We start from the raw sequence: 23,335 nt of genomic DNA on the forward strand, positions 1-23,335 counted from the left end.
AACAGGTCCAACGGAAGAAGGAAAAGATGGCTCGTCTAGCTGACCTGCAAAGGCAGATAGACGAAGCCTCTGAAGAAGTTCGTCATCTTGCTCAAGATGACCAGAACCGAAGGCCTCCGCACAGAGAGCTTAATCAGGAGGGCTTCTACAACGAGGACGACTGGTATGAAGATTTCCATCATGGAAATTTTGCTTTTGATGATACTTCTCCTCTGTCAACAGAACTGCAGGCTACACCTTGGCCCCAGTCTTACAAGCCACCCCAGCTCCCCATGTACGACGGTCATTTAGACCCGAAGCAATTCTTGATGAGTTATGAAGCAACCATATCTTCGTATGGTGGCAATACTGCAGTCATGGCAAAGTCTTTCGTCATGGCTGTCAAGAGTGTTGCACAAACCTGGTACTCCTCTCTTCGGCCAGGAACAATCACCTCATGGCAAAAGCTGAAGGACATGCTGATAACCAGCTTCCAAGGGTTTCAAATGAAGCTGGTCACTGTTCAAGCTTTATTCCAGTGCACCCAGGACCACGAAGAATACCTTCAGGCGTATGTCCGAAGGTTCCTGCGTCTGAGGGCACAGGCACCAACAGTGCCCAATGAAATTGTCATTGAGGCCATGATTAAGGGGCTTCAGCCGGGACCTTCAGCCCAATACTTTGCCAGGAAGCCTCCTCAAACTTTGGAGAAGCTGCTCCAGAAGATGGACGAGTATATTCGAGCTGACAATGACTTCCGCCAAAGAAGGGAGGAAGCATACAGGTTCTCTGAAATGACCAGGGGCTTCGGAGGAAGATTCCACCCGAGGCACGTCAGGTCAATTCACAACTCTACTTAGAGTGATGATAGAGGGAGTCAACAGCAAATGCCACAGTACTCCTCGCAAGCTTCGGGGCAGCAGCAAAGCTCTTTCCGGCCACCAGCTCCAAGGGGCAGAGGCGCCAGGGGCTTCAGAGGAAGATTTGGGGATCAGCCAAGGAAAATTTATTGTCTATTCTGTGGTGAGGACAAAGGCCATACCACCAGGATGTGCCATGTTACCATCCAGAAGCAAAAGGAGATAGCAGAAGCTGCAGCGCAACAGAATCAGCCGAAGCAAGTCATGCATACTGCTTCGTACCATTCGCCTTACATTCCAGAATATGTAGGCAACCACCCTGCAGTTTCTGTTGCTTCGGCAAGCCAACCCCAAGCATCTTGGCAACAGCCTCCACCTCCACCACCAACGCAACGAGGCCAGCAGCCAGAAGGGAGTCAGCACACTCACCTCCAACGGGACTTCAGAGAAGAGTTCGAAGCTCGCACAGTCAATAGCACTGTGCCCGAGTCGAAGCATATTTACTGACAAAATATCCTACCCCGACAGCAGTTTTTCGCATTCAGTATTATTTTCTTTTTAATAAGGAACAATTATGGGAGGCTTAAGTGCTTTTTGTCGTTTTCAATCTCTTGTAACAGTTTCGCTTTTTACCATAATGAAAATATATCTTCTCCATAGGCTTAAGTTGCCGAAGCATAAGAATTTATGGTGGCAAGGAGGACCTTCGAATTATCAAAAATTTGTTCTAAGGAACGCAGTGTGATTTCTTCGAAACAGCAAAATGTCGTTCCTAAGGGAGCGCAGTGTAAGTTTTCTGCTCAAAAGTCGTTCCGAAGGGAATGCAGAGCTTACAACGAAAAATAAACGCTGATTCCGCTGAAAGTAAAAGGCGAAGAAGCTCCTAAGGGAGGCTTACAGCGAAAAATAAACGCTGATTCCGCTGAAAGTAAAAGGCGAAGAAGCTCCTAAGGGAGGCTTACAGCGAAAAATAAACGCTGATTCCGCTGAAGTAAAAGGCGAATAAGCTCCTAAGGGAGGCTTGCAGTGAAAAAACGTCGATCTTCGGAAAATATCATTTTGCATAACATCATATCATTACATCATTTGCACATCATAACATCATACATCATATTGCATCAACAACGCAAGAAGGGGGTCCTAGTATTGATATTCGAAGATTGTTTTGAAGAAATAGTGACAGGGCACAAAAATAGCTATCGAGGAATTATACCTTCGTCAAACTCTGAAATGAAAAGATCTATTGATTATTGATTTTACGAGGATTGGTTACTGATTTTATGAGAACACGGATATTATTTACGAAGCATGAAAAGAAGGGAAGGTATTTTTTCGCCGAAGGCTCAAAAACGGTATGTATATGAAGTTTCATGCATCGTAAAGAATAGAACCATAAATAGATAATATATTATATTCAAAGTTACAAAATATTACACATGTTTCTCAACAAGCATTATATTCTAAATGTTTTTACAACAGCATTTAATCTTCCCTTAGAACTACTTCTGCAGCTTCGTTTAGTAGCTGATCAACAACTTTATCCATGATGGCTTCGGCCATTTTCCTAATTTCGCCGTCCCCCTTCGCGTGGGGGTCCGCAGATGGCTCGGCAGGTTCTGAGGGAGGAGAAGATACGGCTATATTACTATTACAAACCGTAAACAAGTTCGAAATCAAAAAATTACAACAAAGAGCCAAAAATCACTAGTCAATACCTATTTGCCCTTCGGGCTCCGCACTTTTCTCAGCGGCCTCTGCTACTTTTCTAGCGTCATGAATGCCTTTTTCGCTTTTTCGTATAATTTCTTGGGCCATTTCCCGGCCACCATTGTCCTAGATGTCGGTGAAAAATTTTCCACCAACTAGGCTCGCTTCGGCCGAGGGGTCTTTTATATCTTCAGAGGATAAGGCGGCTTCGGATTGTGCCAAGAATTTCACGTGGTTACAGCCTTTCCTCTCCAAAATGGTAGCAATCCCCCTAGCACCCGAAAAGGCACATATGTCTCCACGACTATTCAAAATTTCTTCAAAGGCTTCAGCTTCGTGGCTGATCCATTCAATTGGGCCTTCGGGGTCACCCCTTATGAATTTCTCTTCACTTGAGAAAGCGCCAACGCTGGCGAAGCTGGTTCTCACTTTCTTAGCACATTCTATAGATTTTTCATAGGATCTTTTCTTAGATGCACGAAGCTCTTTAACGTTTTTTTCCAAATGATTTGCCCATTGTTCACTGATTTCTCGTTTTGTCTCTTCAAGTGTGCATTCCTCTTTAACTCTGGCTAGTTGTTTTCGAAGATCTTCAATTTCACACTTCTGAGCCTCAGCTTGAGCTTTAAAAGTAGCTTCGTCTTCTTTTATTCTATTTATCAATGAATGTAATATTTTATCTTTTTCGAGACCTTCGTTCCTTAGTTCAATTACTTTGGAACAAAGGTTGCTCAGGGCCATAACACACCCTTCGTCTTCAGCATCTTTTTGAGCCCTGAGGGTGTTGCTTAGTATAAGGCCCTGCAAAAAATCGTGTGTGTGTCAATAAGTTTAAGCAAATGAAAAATTTTGATTTCAAGAAATAATACAAAGACCTCATTTTCACACCTTTAAGCTATTATACGCCAAGCTGTCGGCCAGCTCGTCTTTTGATAACACCGAGAGCCCGTCTTCTAATGTTGGAAATCCGAAGCTCTTGCTCATCTCCTGACAGATAGAAATCTCCTTGTTGTCAGGGAGACAATACAAGAAGTCTTCTTCTCCGCTGTCGTTGAATATCAATGCCCCCTTTGGATATTTCAGTTTTTGGGCATAAAACTGAGCCTCTCGCTTTTCTTTTGCAGTCAATTTTTTCCCCGAAGCATGTCGTAAAATATAATCGAAAGCTTCGGAAAATGCTTCGGGGGCGGCAGTGCCAGTTTCTTCAGCCAAAATTTGTTCTATTGTTTCTATTTCTTCGGCTTCCAAGGATTTCACCTTGGCGGGCTCTGAAGGCCCAGCTTCAGTTTCAGCTTGGTGCTTTGAAGCTTCGGCACCCAAGGCTTCGATTTGCACTTCGGAAGTCTCGCCAAATTTCTTCGGAGTAATGCTTGAAGACTTTATTGTCTCCAATACATCCAGTACATTAACCATTCTTTTTCTCTTGGGGGTCGTCATCGGCATTGGCATTGGCACCTCATTTTTTGCTGAAGGACTTAGAATTTCCGATGTCTTTGTTTCTTCAGCCCTCGGTTCTTCTATTTTTTCCGTCGCCGGCACTTCGGCCAGCCCTTCAATATTCGGCAGGGGAGTTGGCTCTTTAGCTTCGGTGGCCGAAGAGGTCTCACCGACAAACTCAGGCATTGTGGCCGGTTCAATATAGCGTGGCCGGTGTGTGAGAACCTTTATCCTTTTCCTCTCCGGCGCCGGCTCGCTAGGAGCGGCTGAAGCAACTTCCTTCGCAGAAGATGTATTCTTTCTTTTTTGACCCCGCGTTGGATAACGGTAGTCGGGGTAGACAAACCCAATTGCATCAAATACTCGGTTGAGTCTTTTCTTCTTTCGGCCTCCGAAGGCCGCTGACAGTGCAGTGTCTTTGGCCTTCGAGTATGGTCCAAGCAGTTCATCGCTTATCGCCTCAATACTTTTCAACCAGTCATCATCTGGCTCAACGAACTTATCTCTGTATTTGAATGTGTATTTTAGCCTGACTAGTCCACCTTCGTTAGGTTCCCTGACGGTTTCCTTCGGCATTTCCCATTTATCTGCAAGTGGCTATACTCTGAAGACAATGTGTTCTTGCATCAAATCCCTTGTCCCAATAAAAGAGCAAACCGCGCCGAAGGCTCTCTGGCATTCTTCGGCCGCTTCATCCATTTCCACTTTCGACCTTCGAAGGCCGAAGCGTTGCCAGATAGGGCGCATAATGATATCGTTAATATCTTCCCGTGTTTTCAAATCATTCTTCACATAAAACCATTCCGTCATCCAGTCGTCGGGCCATTTTTTCGAAAGGTTGGCACGGGACAGCTTGACCCAGACCGGGCCCCGAAGCTGTAGCAGCCAAAATTGTTGTGATACTGCTCTTTACCCCAGGATTTTGTCTCATACAATAGCTCATGTATGTTGCAGAAACTTTTTGCATTTGGTTCTAAACCTTGGCTCCTCACGGCCCAGACGAAGATGCCCATCCTTATGATTGCTTCGAGGGTAATTTGATGAAGGCAGATTTCAAATATCTTCAGTATTTCCACGACAAAACTGCTCAAAGGAAACCGCAGTCCAGCCTTTAAGAAGCTTCGGAATATCACGACTTCATTCTCCTCGGGAGTCGGACAAGTTTTCTCTCCTTCGTCAGCCCTCACAATAGACAAGTCCCGAAAATATCTACCCCTCATATTGACAAGATGGCTTTGTTTAATACTTGATTTCCCAAAAACCGCATGGCTTGGTCGCCAAGGTCGATCTTCGGAATCTTCACCACCACTATCCACATCATAGCTGTCACTGTCGCCAGTGTCTTCAGATAATCCCTCTAAAATCTCCCTCGTAATCTTCTCTGTATTTGTCTTTGCCATTGATTGAAGAAAGCCAAGATGCATCTTCTCAGAAAGGCTTAGCTTCGATTCAGCAACAGCTTTCTTATCTTCAGACATCTTCGAAAATGCTGAGAAAGTGCTCTCGAAACCGAAGCTTAAAAATTTAAAAAGACAAGCAAGAGTTGTTGCGCAAGGGCTAAAAGACGAGTGAGTAAGAGCAGATGGCAAGAAAGCGTGTCAAACGAACTCGTGGTGAGCTCTTATTTATACACCTAGTGCGTTAAAAACTGGAGGGTCCCGCTTGTCAATGACTGTTGCTATTCTAGCAAAGGGAAGGTGTTTTTTCGGACCTTCGGCTTAAGGCCTTCGTCCATGTCGCAATATGAATTTATCACTAATAAATTAATATTGCGAGGGGCTACTGTTGGGGGCCTTCGGCTTCCGAAGGTCTTCAAAAACATGATTTGACAATGTTTTCCAAGTGAAATATATGAACAGGTATCTTCGGAATCGGGTCATGAGTATACAAGAGCATGGTCAGGACGAAGCCTGAGCGAGACGAAAGGTGATTATGACGAAGGATAAGGTGATCACGAAGCTGTGCGTAGAAAAGCTTCGGGATAACAGTAGAGAAGGGGAACCGACTTAAAGATGAAAAGGCAAATTAGACCTCGAAGAATTACTATAGAGTTATTGATAAATGTAAAGGGCATGAATGTAATTCTACATGGGCTGCGTCCCTTTCCCGTACTGTTCACGCTAACTTAGCATTCGCCCTCGCGTCACGCTTGTACCCTTGCTTTCCCTCAAGCCGAAGGTACATTTGTAATTTGTTATTGTTTATATAAGTATCGTAAATAGAAATAAATTGATAATAATGTTTAAAGTGATTATGTCATTTTCCATATTCTGTATATAAATCTTTCTTCATCATTTATTGTGCTTATGAAGGTATGTCCTTCCTAACCTTCGTCCGAAATTCATTATATCCGAAGTGAGATAATGCTTCGAAGGACAAAGAAATTTAATGTTTAACACTTTTTATGTTGTCTTGTTCTTAACTATTAGTTTTTTTAGAAAAAGTTCCCAACAGTTAGGTAGTTATTTCTTAGCTAGTTAATTCCACTAACCATTTTTAATCAACTAACTATTAGTTCATTAGTTCTAGTGTATTCAAACACTCTCTTAGTTCTTGATTTTTACGTCCATATTCAACTAGATGATGATGACAAAGACACATATATAGAATAAAACATCAACATCAACTATTGTATAAATCCACTAAATAAGCAAAACGAATTCTATTTTGATAAAGATGGATTATCATGTTGATTTCACTTGTAAACAAACACTATGAACAAAGGCACACGATATTCCTGCTTTGAGTTTAAGAATGACAAGTTTCCAACAATAGAATCAACGGCGACCTGTGTATTCTCTTTCGGAATCAAGCGCCAGTTAATTAGCTATTTACACACGGACTAGTCTGAAATAAAGAGTTTACCCAGGCTCGCCATATGATCTTTACTCTACAGTTTGGACCCTTCACCTTTTGAGGAATCGAACCACAGACTGCATCAACACTAGGGCTTATCCAATGAATCTTGCAGCCGAGATCTACTACGTGCTAGCAGGTTCTCCCTTGTTTCCTTGAAAGATTCAAACTCCTCCAGTGCGTCGGATGTCCTGCGGGACAAGAAAGAGCTGGTGCTTCCTGCTTCGGTAGATTCACCCCTTGATGTATGAGATGAGTAGGTAGAATCTCTCAGTGGACGTGCAGATTTCAGCAGGTGGACGAGATACCCAACAGCAGCATCTTGGGATTTATGGGATGACGAACCAGCCTGATCCCCTGTGTCCTTTCCACTACTACTCCTGTAAAGTTGCATGGTTTAATCAGCAAAGATCTACTAATGAGCGTAGCAGTTTCCAAGCTATGAGACTGTCAATGTTGCTTAACAAATTAACCAACTAAGTCAAAAAAAATAAAGATCAGTTAATATATGCAGAACTATTGCACAGCATGATCAACCAAAGGTGAAGTAGGAGCAGAAGATACCCTGGCCGTGAATCTGGATAAACATCATCCACAGCAAAAGGAAAATCTGCATCATCAGTATCATCCTGCATGGACAATCTGCTTGAACTTCTTGAGAAACCATGTCTTGGTGAACCACTAGAAGAGAAGACACCAGAGAACCTGCCAGATTCATCCTTAGTGTCCTTAATCTGCACAAATATACCAAGAAAGGTTAAAAAAACTCAGTAAAAATGTAATACATTGCAAATTCAGGCAATCAGCCTTGCTTTGTAATAAAATGCAAAGAACGATTGCCTGATACAAAAAAAAATATGGAGCAAAGTGTAAAACCAATAGATATGCCAAACCAGAGTCAGAACAGGAAACTGGGTTACACACAAGCACAAGGGCAGGTTGTGAAGCACGACTGCAAGAAAAACCAGGAGTTTGTGAAATTCATTTATTCCCACACTTCCCGCAGGAATTGAATAGTACACAGGAACTTCATTCAACAGGAAAGGTTTCCTTAGTAGGCTCCTATGAACGAGCCAGGAACCTTTCCCTTTTATAATCCCTATAGGTTTTCGTTGCTTCGAGCTTCCTCTGTTTGTGCAGAAGGAAAGGATCCGGGATTTTTAATTTACCCAAGCCTGTCAATTCCACCCTTCCTCATAGAGTTCTTCCTTTATGCCCTCCCTACCACTCCCAATTGATTCATAGATATGGCAAACTTGAGCATGGATCAACTGCAGATCTCTTTCCGATGATGACATCCCCACACTAAAAATCATCAAGCTTTGTAGAACCTTTCAGAAGTATTATTATGAATAATCTAAAGATACTTTTAGGATGCAAATTTGGCAACCTGTCACAAAAGGTATTCAGGTACCAAACTACCAAGGAAAGACAAATGTATGGAAAAGCAAAGGTTATGGAGAGAGAGACACACACTCAACTTATTGTTTCTTGTGTGGCATCTTTGAAGCAGTGAAGGATAGCATCAGCTTAGCTTGGCAACAATTTCAAACTGTTTCTAATAACTGTGCAGCTTTGTAATCACTATTCCTGAATACAAGTGCACCAAACTTTCCTTAATATCCCTTTGCTTGATCCATAGGCTGATAATCTAAAGGTACTTTTAGAATGCAAATTTGGCAACCAGTCACAAAAGGTATTCAGGTACCAAACTACCAAGGAAAGACAAATGTATGGAAAAGCAAAGGTTATGGAGAGAAAGACACACTCAACTTATTGTTTCTTGTGTGGCATCTTTGAAGCAGTGAAGGATAGCATCAGTTTAGCTTGGCAACAATTTCAAACTGTTTCTAATATCTGTGCAGCTTTGTAATCACTATTCCTGAATACAAGTGCACCAAACTTTCCTTAATATCCCTTTGCCTGATCCATAGGCTCACATGCAAATCACCTATCTCGTAATGTTGATTGATCAGGCAATACTATTTACATCATTATAATTCCTGTCCATGAGTACAACTGGACTTCTATTTGGAGTCTAAGGGAGTAGCAAAGTACATGGCAAATGAAACATCCAATTGCAAAAGAATACTGCCACTTTGTCAAATGACACTATGACAGTTCAAATCCATTGTCTGTCCAGTCTCCAGACCTTACAAGCCAAAGGGAAGCCTGGCTAAGGTCAAACTATGCACATGCATCTTGTCCATAACTGTCTGTTGAGTTTAAGATACTCCTAAATAAAATACATAGATAACAAACTTGCTCAATTGAAAATAGTCGATTTCACTTTATTCCTGGGTGTGTCTGAAACATGGCACTAACTCTTTAACCTCACCATCAGCTAGAGAAAAAACAAACTGCAGCCCATTTACATGTGACAGAAAAAGAGACCTTAAAAGGAAAACAATAACACTGCGCTAGCCAACACAACACATGCTGATGGTCCAAGCAATCGATTATAACCATGATAGGGTGTTCTTAATTATGCATCATGGGCTTGATGGAGAAACTCAGCCAGGTGAAACTCAGCCAGGTGAAACTCAGCCATAATGGTGGAAAAAGGCGACTGGGCAGAACAGCAGGTGCAAGACATTTGATGCAAAGGGACTTAACTCGTTAATTGTTCTTGGAATCTGGATCCTTTGGAACCATAGAAAATGGTTGTGTTTTTGAGAGGATCACTTCTAGTCTGAATGTTGCTCTTAGAAGAGCTGAAGAAGAGGGAGAGCTGTGGGAGATGGCAGGGGCCAAGAACTTCTCCCTCCTAACAGCCCCAATCCCAGGGCCATAGGCTCTTTTGGTAGTTTTCTTAGATGTAATAGATCTTTTTATGTATTTTCGCTTCTGGACACTAAGGTGGCTTTTTTTCCTTTTTTCATGTACATTTGGGACCTCCTTTTTCTTGTTAATATAATAATGTACAGTTTTTCTGTGCGTTTGAGAAAAAAAAAACTCGCTTCCAGTATGAGACATGAATATCATACTAAATGTTCAGCACACCAAATTGCCAGCTAAAGTTCACAACAATTGGCACTTATTTTAAAAGATAGTTCCACAAGACATTTAAAGAATAAAGTGCTCAAATTATTCAAAACGAGAGACCAAGCTATGATGTGTGATAATAAGATGTCCTCACAACATGTTAATAAAAACAATGCACAATATGTGGCCACACCATTTTAGAAATTCATGGCTATATATAAAATATGTTATATATGCTGAAGATAAGTTAGACAGGTAGTGTAAATCAACAAAAGAGCAACTTTGCGGAGTTAGAGAGACAGGGAATAGCCAGTACACAGTAAGATTGGTGTATCTAGGTTATCCTACTACACTAATGCAAATACTACAGATCTGTGGACGGTGCCCATGGGGAAGGGTTTGTTTGAACAAACCCTTGCATGAATCAAACTGCATAACAGCTAGCAGGACAGTAACTTTGGACAGTCTCATGACCAAGGGATGATGGCCAAATTATACCGTCTACTGTGTTGACAAGTAACAACACAGATTTGAATATACAGGAAATTAGCTTGGTTTCAAGCATATCAGCGGAAGGGATAAAGCAGTCTCTCCGCATTTGCGGGGCGAAGTTTGTGACGGTTTATCGCTTCCCCAGACTCCACTCATGTGGGAGCTTCCGGCACTGGGTCTGTTCTTTTTCAAGCATATCAGCCACTCTCTGACTGCTAGTTCATGGTGAGCTAAATATCTAAAAAAAGGATTGCAAGAATTTAGCGGGGCTATCATCTACGCTTGGCGGAACATTTGGAGAGGAAGAAATGAAAAGATTTTCCATAATGAGTATACTTCAGTTGTTAGGCACCTAGATGCTGCTACAAGTTTAGCGCTCACTATCTTTGACCTATTGCCGTTTTGGCAACAGTAGTCAGGCTCAGCTATATGCTGTTTCAGTGGGCTTGTGTCTCTTTCATTTCTAAAATTAGCAGTGACTATTGAATTCTTTTTTTCATCTAAAACAAATCAGAAAACCCTGTCAACCTTTCCAGGTAAAGAAAAATACTAAGAAAATCTTAAGGTCATAATTCCCAAATAAGCTGATAGAGAGAACAGTATGCCAGGTTGTTTAACACAAGTATTTTATCCACGAGTCTTTCACTGAGGACAAAGAAACAGTTATCCTTCGCTACTGAATGCACTATCATATAAAGTGAAGGTCTTAATAAGTTGTTCGGATATGATGTTTCTGCATAGTCCTATGAACACAAACATCATCAACTGGTTTATAAGTACAAAAGGGAGTAAAATCACCTTAGAACCAGACGGCAAGTTTGAATAGAGATCTCCCATGCGGATGCCATCCGCCCTCTTGAAGGACCGATTGATCTCTGTCGGTGACTCCTGCATCCCTGCCTCCCCTCGCACATTCTTTGGCGAAGGTGGAGGAAACATGAAGGCTCTACTGGGTTCCGACATGTTCCGATGGTGCACAGTGCCCCTGCCACCGCCGGCCTGCGGTATGGTCATTGGTGCAGTCTCACCGCTAAACCGCGAGTGCAGATAGCCAAACGTCGGTGGCGAGGGCGTGGGCGACGCGTAATGGGCCGGCGGAGGCGAGAATTTAGCCGGTTGCCCGAGCGTGTGCGGCCAGGGCGCTGGCGACGCCCAGCTGTTGGGGCGCCGCGAGGGCTGCGGAAAGGGCGAGCCGGTGGCCTCCGTGAGCGAAGGTGGGAAGGCACGCATAGGCTCGGCCGCGGGGCTGCCGACGTAATCCGTGATGATCGCGGCGGACGCGAGGGAAGTGACCTCGAAGTTGAAGGCGGCGAGGCTGGGGAGGTACTGGACGGAGACGACGAGGCGGCCGAGCTGGGTCTCGACGGGGGCGAGGCGTTTGGTGCGCATGGCCGCCTCCTCGGCGCGGGAGAAGGGCGCGGCGAAGGAGCCGACGCGGTGGCCCATGCAGTAGTTGTACACCTGGCCAGACGCGCAGAGCCTGCGGAAGGCGCGGTACGCCGGGAGGAAGCGGAGCGCGGCGTAGAGCGACCTGAGCAGCGTGATGCATCGCTTGTACGCCCTGTTGACCGCCAGCCCCTCCCCGACGGCGGCGGCCGCGGCGGGCGACGGCCAGGGCTCGCACGCCACGGTCCACCTCTCGAGCACCTCCTCTGGCCCGCCGCCCGATGGGGCCAGGTACACGTCCACCACGAGCGGCTCCCCGGGGGACGGGTCCGGCAGGTGCTCCGCCGCGGGCGGCGGCGGCGGCGCGTGGATCGGCAGGTGGAACCACCGGTCACGCCTCCGGAACGCCGACGCCGACGCCGCCGGGGCCGGCGGCGCGTGCGGGCGCGGCGACCGCACGGCGAGGATGGCGTGCAGCGCCTTGAGTAGGAACTGTGGCACCATCAGCTCCGCGCCGGCGCGGCCGCCGCCTGCGCCCGCCGAGTCCGACAGGCTCGCCATTGCGGATCCCGAAAGTGGTCCCTCCTCAGCCCCGTAGCAGCGGCAGCGGCAGTAGTCAAACTGCACCGGGCCCCGCCGCTCTGCATGGCTGCATAAATCTGGCCGGCGCGGGTGACGGACCGTGGCGCGATCGAATTCGAACTGTTTGGGAAGGAGAACCAGATCTGTTGGGCGACGGGGTGGGGGGAGGAAGGGAATTGGGGATGGATTCCTCTCCGGTTTTGAATCCGGGTATCGAACGGGTCGCTGTTGGTGCCGTCACTGAAGCACGAATTTATTTATTTTGGCGTTTCGAATGATTTGGTGTGTAGCAACTAGCGGCGAGGGATTTGTAGCTTCGCTGTCGCGGACGGCGGACCCAACAACCACTGCGATCGCGTCCCGGGACTGCGCGTGGTTTCCCCGATTTGTGAGGACGCTTCTGTTTCGGGTGGGTCCGTGAATTGCTAAGGGGCTTCGAATCTTAGAAAATAAATGTTGGTCGCTGGAACATGTAAATGATGATCGGCGCCCGTGGATGCAATGTCGTGCACGTAGTACTATGTTTGTTTGTGATCTTGGACTTGGTTTTGCCGGGATGAGAGGAAGGATGCTTCAAGGGAGTGCACCGTCTCTCTCTCTCTCTCTCATCGTTGTCCGCGGGTGGCGGCTGCGCTTGCTTTGGCGTGTGAAGAATCGCAAGACGGCGCGGAAGTGCTTGCTTGTCTGTCTATAGGAAAAGAGCGTGTACCCGCCATGGACTTTTGCAACGAAAGTGAAACGAATGGACGCTGGCTAGTGGCTAGTGGCTAGTAGCTAAAAAAAGAGAACACGAGCTGAGAAACTAAATTGGAATCAGAATAAGGTTAGGCTCATCCTCCTCCTAGAGCTTGCAGGTTGGAACGCATGGGACGCGCGCGCGACCACCGCCGGGGAGGATGCGCGTGACCGGAGGAGAGGACACACGCGTTGCCACCGTCCAGGAGGTCGCGTGCGGCCAGCGGGTGGAGCGGGGCGAGGAGAGGAAGGCGCGGCGTCGGAGTAAAGGAAAGAGACGAGGTAATCGTTATCTTTTTAATCAGTTCGATGATGAGTATTTTTTGTCTAACTCTAGAGGTCTATCGGGGTTTTTGTGTGCGTGTGTGTGTTCTTTTACTCAATGCGATGATGAATAATTTTAGTCAACACTAGAAATCTACAAGTTCTTTAGCATCCTTCAGATACTCTGGAAAAAAATCATGGATCTGTAGCTTATATTCAATTTTTTAGTGGATCTGAATTTGGTAAAGCTAAAATATTAAAGTTTTTTTTTAAAAAAGCAAATCTAAAGTTTGTTTTACAAACTGTAATACTGCAAATCCCTGTACAACATATGATACTTGTGCGTACAATGTTCCATGCTTCATTCATGGCTCAATCACTAATTGTGAATGTAAACCGAGACGCCCAGTGCGGGCTTTGTGCTCACATTTCGTGAGCACTATCAACAATTCATACTCGTCACTGGTGAACCCTTATATGTGTGGGATAGGATGAGTACCTACCTATATTTGTTTTTTTCTAATATCTTTCGTATTGGCAGCTTGTGCAATAAATATGGGCCATATACGGGAGAGTGCGGGAAATACCGACCATATATCGTGACAAATACGGACCATACATCCGACTAATATCACGAATCCCCTACACCAAACTCATAAAAAGATATAGTTTCCAACTATTTACTTCTAAATTTATGCAGTAATTCAATATGCAGACAGACAAATATCATGAGTTCACGGTAGATGACCATGATTAGCTATAGGGACCAGTCCCAGTGATTTTTTTTCCTGATGGAATGGAACATCACGTTACTATTGCGCTGTTGCAGCGCACGTCAACACGATAACACAGAAGAGTCAGGAATTACAATTACGGTCGTAGGATAGGACGATGTCGTCAGCAATTGAGGCCTGATCGGCGGCGGCTAGGCAGAAAAGCATGCACGAAGCCAGCCGCACAAACAAATGATGGCCCGGTAGGTATCCTACTAAAAAACTACAGAAATCAGAAGGTACCGTACACCACACCAAGATAATAAAAAAAAAGTGGGGGGGAGGGTAGTTACATCTCTTAGGTCAGTCGCTCGCACCGTTCATCCGATCCGATCAGCCGAACGAAGGGATCCCGTATCTCCAGCCATTGGAGGATCGCCGGCGAGGGGGCGGCTGCTGCTGCGGCGCAAAGCTGAGCCCGAACATCTCCCTGAGGACTTGCCCTGGCTCCTGGAGCCCGATCAGCTTGGCGACAAGGGAGGCACTCTCCCTGACATGTTCTAGGTCCTCGGCCTCGGTCCAGAGCCGGCGAGCGACCTGGAGCTTCCTCTTCTTGGAGTCCAGCGAAATGCCCCATTTGGTGTACAGGCGCTCCCTTTCCTCTGCCGTGAGCCGCTTCTGCATCTGCCTCGCAAGCATCTCCCGTTCACGCTGCAGCTTCTTGGCGCTGCATGAAGCGGTTCATTGGAGAATCATTTCTCATTCTAAGAGAAGACGTTGCGACAATTGTCATCAAGTTATGATACAGGAAAGTGCAAGTATATATATAAATATATTCGCTTACCTCGCAGCGGGGGAAGAGTTCAAGCTGCCTACCACCGCATTGCTAGGGGTGTTTCCCCGAGAGTAGGTATCTCTGAGGAATGATAGCCTCCGGAGCTCCACTTCCATGTAGATTGAATCAGCTTGTTCTCCCTTGAATAGCAAGAAAAAGTAGGTCCTGTGGACTAAGGAAATACAGCACGCGTGCCAAAGCCCGATGATCTCTTGCTGTTTCTTCTCGAATTCTAATGGCCAGCGAGAAGGTGATTGCGAAGCATCAGCAATCGGGTCCAAACCAATGTTCTTTATGTCTACAAATTCTCCATTTGTAATCTGAAACAAGGATTAACAAATATTATTATGGTAAGTTGATAGAGGAAGAAAAATCAGCAGATTAGAACTAGTTTCAAATTAGACTAGATTTTACAGTATAGTTGAAAACACAAGCAATCAGTCTACAAACAGAACATCTGCAAGCAACTCTTCACATGGTCAAAACTGGTGTAACATGCGGTTTTTCTACTCCTATAATGGGCAACTGGGCATAATGTGCATTTGAATAAAACCTTAGCATGCAACAGAACTTCGCCATACACATTCTATTTCAGTGAGCTTCAGTGACAAGCATAAACGTCATATGATACTCAGTTTGTACCTGATTGCCTAACTGTTTCTGGTAATGAACCTGAGCCATCTCTTTCAGTTCAGCAACAAATTCACCTATACCAGTAAACTCTGCATCGCATGCAGCATTTGTCTTGGTTGAAACTACGGATCCTGCTCTTGAAAGAGTTTCACTTTCTGCGTCATGGTTCGGTGTTGATCCCCTTCTATGATTCCCTTCAGGCCTTCCAGGGAAACCAACCAAACTTCTATGCAGAGGGGTGCCATCATCCATCTCCATGCCATCAAACATGGTAGAACCCATAAGTGATCTACAGCTCCTGCTTCTACCAAGTATTCTGGAGCCTGATGAGTTATGTGTCGACGATCCTAGATCTCTGCCAAGACTAACAAAAGGCCTTTTGATATTCTCCAAATGCTGCTCCAATGTGATAGGAGATTCACTAAGGAGCCTTGAGCGCCTAGAATTCACTGATGCATTTGAACCGCTTCCATGCAAACTAGAATTCATGTTTAAACCTTGAAGGCTACTGCTTTCACCAGCTGACAGGTCCAACTGTTCATTTCCTCCTGTTCCACTGGTCCCAATGCATCGCACGTCCTTGAAAAGATCTGAATCATCGTGAGAGATCTGAGAACTATCATCCCTGCTGATGCCTGGGGATATTCCAATTGATGGAGGACTGCGGGCTGAACGCTTCCCTGAGCCCTACATGCATAACCAAAGTAAATGTACCTGTGAAGAAACAAGAAGATGAAGAGCACCTTATAAGAAGTTTACCGAGTGCTTCACTTGGTCCCCAACAGTCTCCAGCAAATTCTGCAATCTAGACTGAGCCAAATCACGCTGTGACTTGAGTTCTTTAATTTCTTTCTCCATCTGCATGTTAAAGGACACACACATCATTGATATGAAAAGAAAGTGGGTTTTCAATAAAAAAAATGTAACCGTGCTGATTGCAAGAATATATCATACATCATAGGTACAGAAGAAGCAAAGAAAGCGACTCAATAGAAATAGAAACACAATTCTTGCACAGAAACAACAGTTTTAAGTAAATTTCAATGCATCAATTGTGACATAAGAGCAGAAATGTATTGACAAAAGGTTGGAAGAAGATGTACCTTTCTAATTTGGTTATCCTTTTCCTTTACTAATGCTTCAAGACTGGAATTTGAAGCTGGTTGCCGCAACTCACTCTCCAACCTAGCAACTTCCTTTTGCAAATGCTTTACTAGTGCTTTATCAGACATGACCACATTTACCTGAGCATTTGTAACTACTTCCTTTGCACAACTTCCAAATAATAAAGTATTTCTTGAATGCTCAATATGGCTAGTGGCAGGGCTCAGTGTACAGATAATAGCCGTTCTTGCATTACCTCCTAAAGATGGTTGTAATATGCGTGTGAGCTTTGAATCTCTGTATGGTATGTGTGCATTACTCCCCATGCTGCATAAATAAAATGACAAACTTAAGTTTTTTCAACTAAAAAAACTAATACCAGAATAAAGTGTTTCCTATTAGCATGTGAATTAAATAAATGTACTGTGAGTTAAGGTAATAACCTTAGTTTCCTAATGACAGTGCCAAGGGCAAGCAAACTTCTGTTAATATGGCAGCCTTCTTTTAGCCTCGTGCCAGCAGACAACGCCTGAGATGCACGCTCACTTCCTGCTAGATCAACAAAGTTCTGCATGGGAAAATTAGAGCTTACAATTTGTTTCCACATATGTATAGATATAGAAAAACCCATCACATATTTGCTGGGTGTACTTACAGCACTAGCGACAAGTGTAGTTGACTTGTCCTTCCCTAGGAACTCCCGTGCAGAACTTTCAATTGTCTGCATTAATAAAATACACAAAGATTTCAGGGAAAAAAGCATAGTTCCAAGCAATTTCTTAATGTAAACAAGGACAAACCAATCTCAGTATCTGATGAGATCTGGAGCTTTTTTCATTCAAGAAGGTCTCCCCTGTCCTTCTTTGAGCTGTTGCAGTCACATAATGCACACATGAGACTACATCTAAGAACAAGCACCAGCTACAAATAATGTAAGACACCACAAGATCAATACTGCACCTTCACATACAGAAATAAGCCCCTTGAGGTGGTTCCAGTCCCTTAACACAACCTCTGTAAGGTTCTCCACATAGGTGCCCTTCTGTATAAAGAATAACACCAGACCATCAACAGATGCAAATCTAGCAGAATTACATTTTACAGTGCTTAAAAAGGAACCATATTTTTCACCTCTGCATCGTCCCAGAGTCTAAGAGGAGTGTTTTCTGCACTCAGAAGATCCCTTACAGCTTCATTGTATATTTCAATTGCTGAGAATTTCAGAACAAATGCTCTCTCTTCATGCTGAAAAGGAAAATGCACACATATTGGGCAGTGTTTCCAAAAGAAGTATTTTTAGATTAGTTACAACCGCAACTAAAGAAAAATAAAAAGAACTAAAGAAGAGAAAAGAAGACCATGGGACCTGAGAATGGGTGTGCATACCTTATTAATGTAATCATATATGTCTGCTACTGTATATTCTGTTACTCCATTCATGGTATAAGTCTTTCCACTACTCGTTTGTCCATATGCAAAAACACTTGCTGTCAGAGAAAAAAAGCTCTAATTTAGGGAAAACACTTTGTCATTTCAGAAATAGAAATTTGTTTGTTGAATGGCCTATGCTCACAGTTAATGCCACTAACTACAGAGAGGGCAACTTCCCTAACCCCTTCCTCGTAGACTTCTTTAGTACTACAGTCAGAATGAAAAACCCGATCTGCAATTAGAGCATTTCTGTTAACAGTGATACATGTGAGCAAAAAGAAATGGGTAATGTGCTGTCAAATTATAATATTTACAGTTATGATAGGAAATGTGCAATTACAGCATTTTTATTAACAGCGATATATGTGAGCTTATCCATTCAGAAAAAGAAAAGATGCAAGGATTTATCATGTGTATATGAGGATTTGGTGGGGTGCTGTCAGACTCGATGATGCTCCAATGAAAGAATCTGAGGTGTAGGATGGTGCCGTCACATGAAATTTATAGTCATGACCCGATAATATTGCAGGGTGGCTTGGGCAGACAACCATCTTCAATACTTTAATATTATACAATTGACTAACAAATTAATCCACTGGAGCTACCAAAGTCATTGATAAATCATCTGAGCCTTTGAAGTTACTCTCATAGAATTGAGTGGACAAAAATGCAGTGGTGGTCTAGTACCTGTTATCTGGTGATAATCAACATCAGCTCTAAGGACCTCAAATGTAATATAAAACATAAGGTTCTTGAAGGGAATTATACTTTTTTATTATTATTAGGTCCCGTTTCAATCTCATGGGATAAACTTTAGCTTCCTGCTAAACTTTAGCTATATGAATTGAAGTGCTAAAGTTTAGCTTCAATTACCACCATTAGCTCTCCTGTTTAGATTACAAATGGCTAAAAGTAGCTAAAAAAAGCTGCTAAAGTTTATCTCGCGAGATTGGAACAGGGCCTTAGGCTTTGGGTGTTGTTCCTACAACTGGGTTACAGTAAAAGGGACTGAAAAATTCCTGAAATATGGTTCAGACTAGTTAAGCATACAGAAGCACAAAATAAGGATGTCTAACATCAAAAGAGGAGGGAAAGATGCACAGACCAAATGTGTATGCCGTCGGAGCGGTGGGTCGATCAGGGAACGTGCTCCGGAACATGACAGTGGTGTCATTGATGCACTCCCATTCTGCAGGCTCTCCCCTCGCAACCTCCTTCTCGCTCAGTGGCCTCAGCCTGACCAGCACCTGTATCCTGTCCATCCTGCCCACACTTGTTCCGCCGCCATTAACAGCATCAGCTCCAGCCACTTTATCCCACTGCACCGACTCATTGCCTCCAATAGCCCCCATTGGCTTAACACTAACTCCTCCCCTCCTCCTGCCTTTCCTCTCCTTTTAAACAGCCTGCCAAAATCACGACATCATAAGACACAAGTAGCAAGCAAAGCATATAAAACCCAGACGAAGAGCGACCAGAGAAGCTAGACAGCTGAAACGCACGAATCAGTCCTGTCTCCTTGAGTTTGAGTGCAGGGCAAGGCTGTGCAGGGAGCAGGCAGCAGGTGGTGGAGGAGAAGGCAAGGCATGAACTCCAGTGGACAATCAATTACAAACGTAATTAGGGCAGTGGTTAGCACGTCGATACTACTGGAGAACAACCGATTAGTCCAAATCTATCACCACCCGGAGCCCACAGCTGGTCACTGCAAATTGCAATGCTCGTAACCATCCGCCTACCCGGGAATTCCTAGTTAACAGATCTGTGTCGTGCAAAGCCAAACCAAATCCCCAAACCTAACAACCAATATGGCCACCAGGACCACATCAGTAAGCACCAGGAAACATGTCGACCTCTCTCCGGTAAACCAGAGACGCTCAAGCACTAGCAGCGTGCCAGCAAAGGGGCAGGGGTAGGCGATTACCAGGACCGGACGAAGACGGTTGCTGTCGTAGGAGAAAGGTCGACTTGTCAGCGGACGGTGCACCGGCGGCTGAGCCCGGCCGCCGCGGCCATGGTTGCAGGGCTACCTGTAGGGGGACGTGGGGGTGGGGGTGGGGGGAGGGCGAAGTCCGCTCTGATAGCGCCGCCTCACCGCCTGCGAGAGCGAGTGGCGAGTGCTGCCCACGACGATCTTGTTCGGTGACTTGGGGAGGGTCTTCTGATGACTCTGGAGTGCAGGAGACGGTGCCGATTCTTTTTCTCTTTTCTTTTGTTCCTTTTGTTTTGCCACCAGCCCCAGCAGACCGTTGCGATAGTGTTACCTTCGGCTTCGCATGTGGACGAGTAATAAATTGTTTTAGCCATTCCGCGTTCGGTGGCTGTTTTTTTTTTTGGATCGTCCTTGCTTGTTTCAAGAGCCCTCACATTTGTAAATTGAGTGTGTCCCTGTCTTATCTCTATTCTCTTTTATATTAAAGCATATGTTTTGACTGTACGTCAAATTTTTCAAAAAACTCCCTCAACTTTAGTTCAACCAACCCGCATTACTGTAAGCGACGCGGAGCTGTATCCCCGGGTGTCTGTTTCGTAGTCCATCCCCATCACAACATCTGCCTCGTTGTCTCGTAAACCCTAGCTCTGGTTCCCTACCCGTCCGCCGCCTGCGTTGCACAAAGTCACTGTCTCCAATAGCCAACACCCAGGCGCAGAGAAGAGCGCCTCTGCCGCGCCTGACACCTGGACTCTGTCACCCTCCTCTTCTGTGCCAAGAACGCCGCCGCTGGGGAGACTCACCCTCGCGTCGTCATACACGGTACGCTCGGCTACGGGCAGGCGCTCCTCCACAAGGTCGAGGAGGAGCAGGGCTGCGTCGCCGCAGGCCTAACACTACACAACATCACCAACGACTCCCACATCCCATTGTCGGTTTCGCGCGCATGCGTCCTCCACGCCACTGACACCACCCAGCCTCCAACACCGCCAAGACCCGCCGCAAGTCCCCACACCGCACGCCTAGCTTGGGGAGACGCTCATACACGACTAGGTCAAGGTGCTCCTCAAGGTCGAGGAGGAGAAGGGCTGCGCCGCCACAAACATGGTGATTGTCACCTTCCTCTGAACCAGATATTCCTTTAATATCATTGCTATGCCAAGATTCTGCATTAACATCAGAAGTTAAATGAGGCTAGAATTTAGTCTTCATTTTCACTCTGGGATCAGTCTATTCATGTCTATCTGCAACCACAGGACACAAAGCTCTACCACCAGTAACAAATGGGTCCTCGAAAGATCCTCCACTTACAATTCTACCATGACTGCGGCCAGAATTTGGAAACGGAACAATCAATCTATGATTATTTCCATGGTCAGATATAACACTTGTACAATTAGGGGATATCTCTTCCATTCTGAATTCTTTTTCTTTGTTTTTATGGATCCCTAGAGAAATCTGTTTCTGAATTATCTTAGTATATATGCCTTTTGTTTTCTTGGTTTTGAAATTCTACATTTAGTATATGTTGAGTGAGTCCAATGTTGAAATTGTATTACATTTTCCTTCATCTTCATTAGATGTTGAATTAGCTTGATTCCTTAAGTTATGTTTATCTAGGCTTTCATAGTACTACATTTGACTGCAGAACTGATGGATTAATTTGATACAACAAGATTTATTTGGTACTTGGTATAGTAGATTAAAATGGATAAAACTCATTTGTCTTCGTCTCATGATATTGTTTATTTATGGTTTTATATTGAGTTTATGACTTGGCATCACCAAGTGTGAGAGAGAATCAGTTTACCTAAATCAAACACATTTCATACCTTTTCTTTTGTTACTGTCATGTTTTGTTCTCCTTTTCCTACTTTTCTATTAATGATTGTTCCCAAACATATAAACTATGTTGTGGAATAAAAACAGGGCACATACCAAGCAGTGAGGGGGCTCTAAATATTTTTTTCTCAACGTAGCTATGAGCATGTAATTAAATAATATCCCATTCGTCATATCCCTGTTGTTGTGTCGTTTGATTTTCATTTTTCTTTCTTTCTTGGATATGCTTTTGGCTACTCTTATGAGTGCTCATCTTGTCAGGTGGGTTCTGTTGTACGCAGAGGGACCAGGTGTTGGGCACCAAAATGAGGCCGGACGGTCCGGCCCTGGGGCCGGACGGTCCGCGGTCCGAACAGTTCGCGCCTGTGGACCGGACGGTCCGCACAGACGCATAACAGATTAGGGTTTTGAGTTTCTTGCTATGTTTGTTGGCGAGAATCTCGAGATAAGCTCGGAAATTAGTTTGTAAAGGGTCCAGCCCCCTCCTCTATAAATAGAGAGGTATACGGCCGATTTGTAATCATCAATCGAATAAAAAACACTTCTATTTCACATTTATTTCCTAGGAGTAGTTCTATTCTAGTTCTAGTTTAGCCTTCCGATCCCCAAATTCTCCGCTTCTCTTCGACTCTATGTCGATTAGAGGAGTCTAGGTCGGCCTGCCCGAGCCTAGACAACTCATAGGATCTCTCCTTCCCGACGGGGTCTCTCCCGGGAGCGGGATCTAGGCGCTGCCGGCGATCTTCCGCCGCCCCTGCGCACGCGCGGACCGTCCGGCCCCAGGGCGCGGACCGCCCGGCCGTCAGGCAGGAACCCTAGCCTCGCACCAGGCCGCGGACCGTCCGGACCCTGCACGCGGACCGTCCGCCCCTGTGCAGAGAGCACCGCCGCTGATTCGTGTTGAGTGTTTGGTGCCCTAAAAAGGTGTCAACATACTTTTTGGCGACTCCGCTGGGAACAACATATCTAGACCTATCAAATTGGCCCTCAATGGCCGGATCAAGGGATAGCTCTGAAGTCTCCCCCAGCAACATTATAGAGCCGACTTGGGAAACCTTGTCGGCTGACGAACAGCTCCAGTTCGAGGAGCACAAGGAGCAGCTGATCTAGGAGGCAAAAGCAAGGTTCTTGGCCAACTTCAAAGTGGACAGGAACAACAAGGTCGTCCGACAACGGGCGACGGATTCGGCTTCGCTTCGACTCACACCAGATATCCCCAATGTAAGTAATACAAATGAGCTGCAATCTCTTAAGAATTATGTAGATGAGCAGCGAGAACAAATGCAAAACATCATAGGGGGTATGCAAAACGACTATAGGAGACTAGCACGTGCATTTGATAAGTCTAGCATTACAAATTTTCCTTCGCACGAGGTTGAGTTAGGAGGTAACACACGTAATACATCGGTTATAGGTTGTCACGACCAACCCCTTTATGGGATGTCGATGGACACGTACCCTGAGCAACCGCAAATCAGTAGTAAATCAGCCGATCTGCACATGTCCGGACCGTCCGACCGTGATCGTGGACCGTCCGGGCCAGCCACAGCCAGGCCCATTT

General features: G+C 45.1%; 2 protein-coding genes across 4 annotated transcripts; both read right to left on the reverse strand.

The window, feature by feature from the left end:
- Window positions 1–6,652: 6,652 nt before the first annotated feature.
- LOC100278308 (uncharacterized) lies at window positions 6,653–12,585 on the reverse strand. The gene is made up of 3 exons (NM_001151624.2): window positions 11,115–12,585; window positions 7,404–7,573; window positions 6,653–7,219 (listed from the first exon to the last, which is right to left on the reverse strand). The coding sequence occupies exons 1-3, from the start codon at window positions 12,261–12,263 to the stop codon at window positions 6,928–6,930; spliced, it is 1,611 nt and encodes a 536-aa protein (NP_001145096.2). The 5' UTR covers window positions 12,264–12,585; the 3' UTR covers window positions 6,653–6,927.
- A 1,427-nt stretch (window positions 12,586–14,012) lies between these two features.
- On the reverse strand, window positions 14,013–20,418 carry LOC606399 (kinesin-related protein 1). 3 transcript variants are annotated; one of them, XM_008680660.3, is made up of 14 exons: window positions 19,924–20,418; window positions 19,105–19,405; window positions 18,142–18,231; window positions 17,955–18,055; window positions 17,700–17,813; window positions 17,529–17,610; window positions 17,369–17,436; window positions 17,224–17,289; window positions 17,012–17,136; window positions 16,568–16,895; window positions 16,224–16,322; window positions 15,474–16,151; window positions 14,841–15,151; window positions 14,013–14,723 (listed from the first exon to the last, which is right to left on the reverse strand). In XM_008680660.3, exons 2-14 carry the CDS (start codon window positions 19,349–19,351, stop codon window positions 14,390–14,392), a joined length of 2,643 nt encoding a protein of 880 aa, XP_008678882.1. In that variant the 5' UTR covers window positions 19,352–19,405; window positions 19,924–20,418; the 3' UTR covers window positions 14,013–14,389. The 3 variants fall into 3 exon arrangements, with proteins under 3 accessions (XP_008678882.1, XP_020407349.1, NP_001295425.1); XM_020551760.3 differs by having other exon boundaries at window positions 14,013–14,760; NM_001308496.1 differs by lacking the exon at window positions 18,142–18,231 and having other exon boundaries at window positions 14,037–14,723; window positions 19,924–20,240.
- Window positions 20,419–23,335: the final 2,917 nt, after the last annotated feature.

The sequence above is a fragment of the Zea mays genome, chromosome 4 (genome assembly GCF_902167145.1).
Source record: "Zea mays cultivar B73 chromosome 4, Zm-B73-REFERENCE-NAM-5.0, whole genome shotgun sequence".
In the NCBI taxonomy this organism is placed as follows: domain Eukaryota; kingdom Viridiplantae; phylum Streptophyta; class Magnoliopsida; order Poales; family Poaceae; genus Zea; species Zea mays.

What these genes read in the sequence shown, in the direction of transcription:
- LOC100278308 (NM_001151624.2), bottom strand. Translation starts at nt 12,263, where the DNA reads ATGGCGAGCCTGTCGGACTCGGCGGGCGCAGGCGGCGGCCGCGCCGGC. An exon ending in ACTTGCCGTCTGGTTCTAAG is followed by an intron (nt 7,574 to 11,114) that starts GTGATTTTACTC and finishes ATATTTGTGCAG; the next exon opens with ATTAAGGACACTAAGGATGA. An exon ending in TATCCAGATTCACGGCCAGG is followed by an intron (nt 7,220 to 7,403) that starts GTATCTTCTGCT and finishes GCAACTTTACAG; the next exon opens with GAGTAGTAGTGGAAAGGACA.
- LOC606399 (XM_008680660.3), bottom strand. Translation starts at nt 19,351, where the DNA reads ATGGGGGCTATTGGAGGCAATGAGTCGGTGCAGTGGGATAAAGTGGCT. An exon ending in CTACACTTGTCGCTAGTGCT is followed by an intron (nt 17,137 to 17,223) that starts GTAAGTACACCC and finishes TTTCCCATGCAG; the next exon opens with AACTTTGTTGATCTAGCAGG. An exon ending in GGGACCAAGTGAAGCACTCG is followed by an intron (nt 16,152 to 16,223) that starts GTAAACTTCTTA and finishes TTATGCATGTAG; the next exon opens with GGCTCAGGGAAGCGTTCAGC.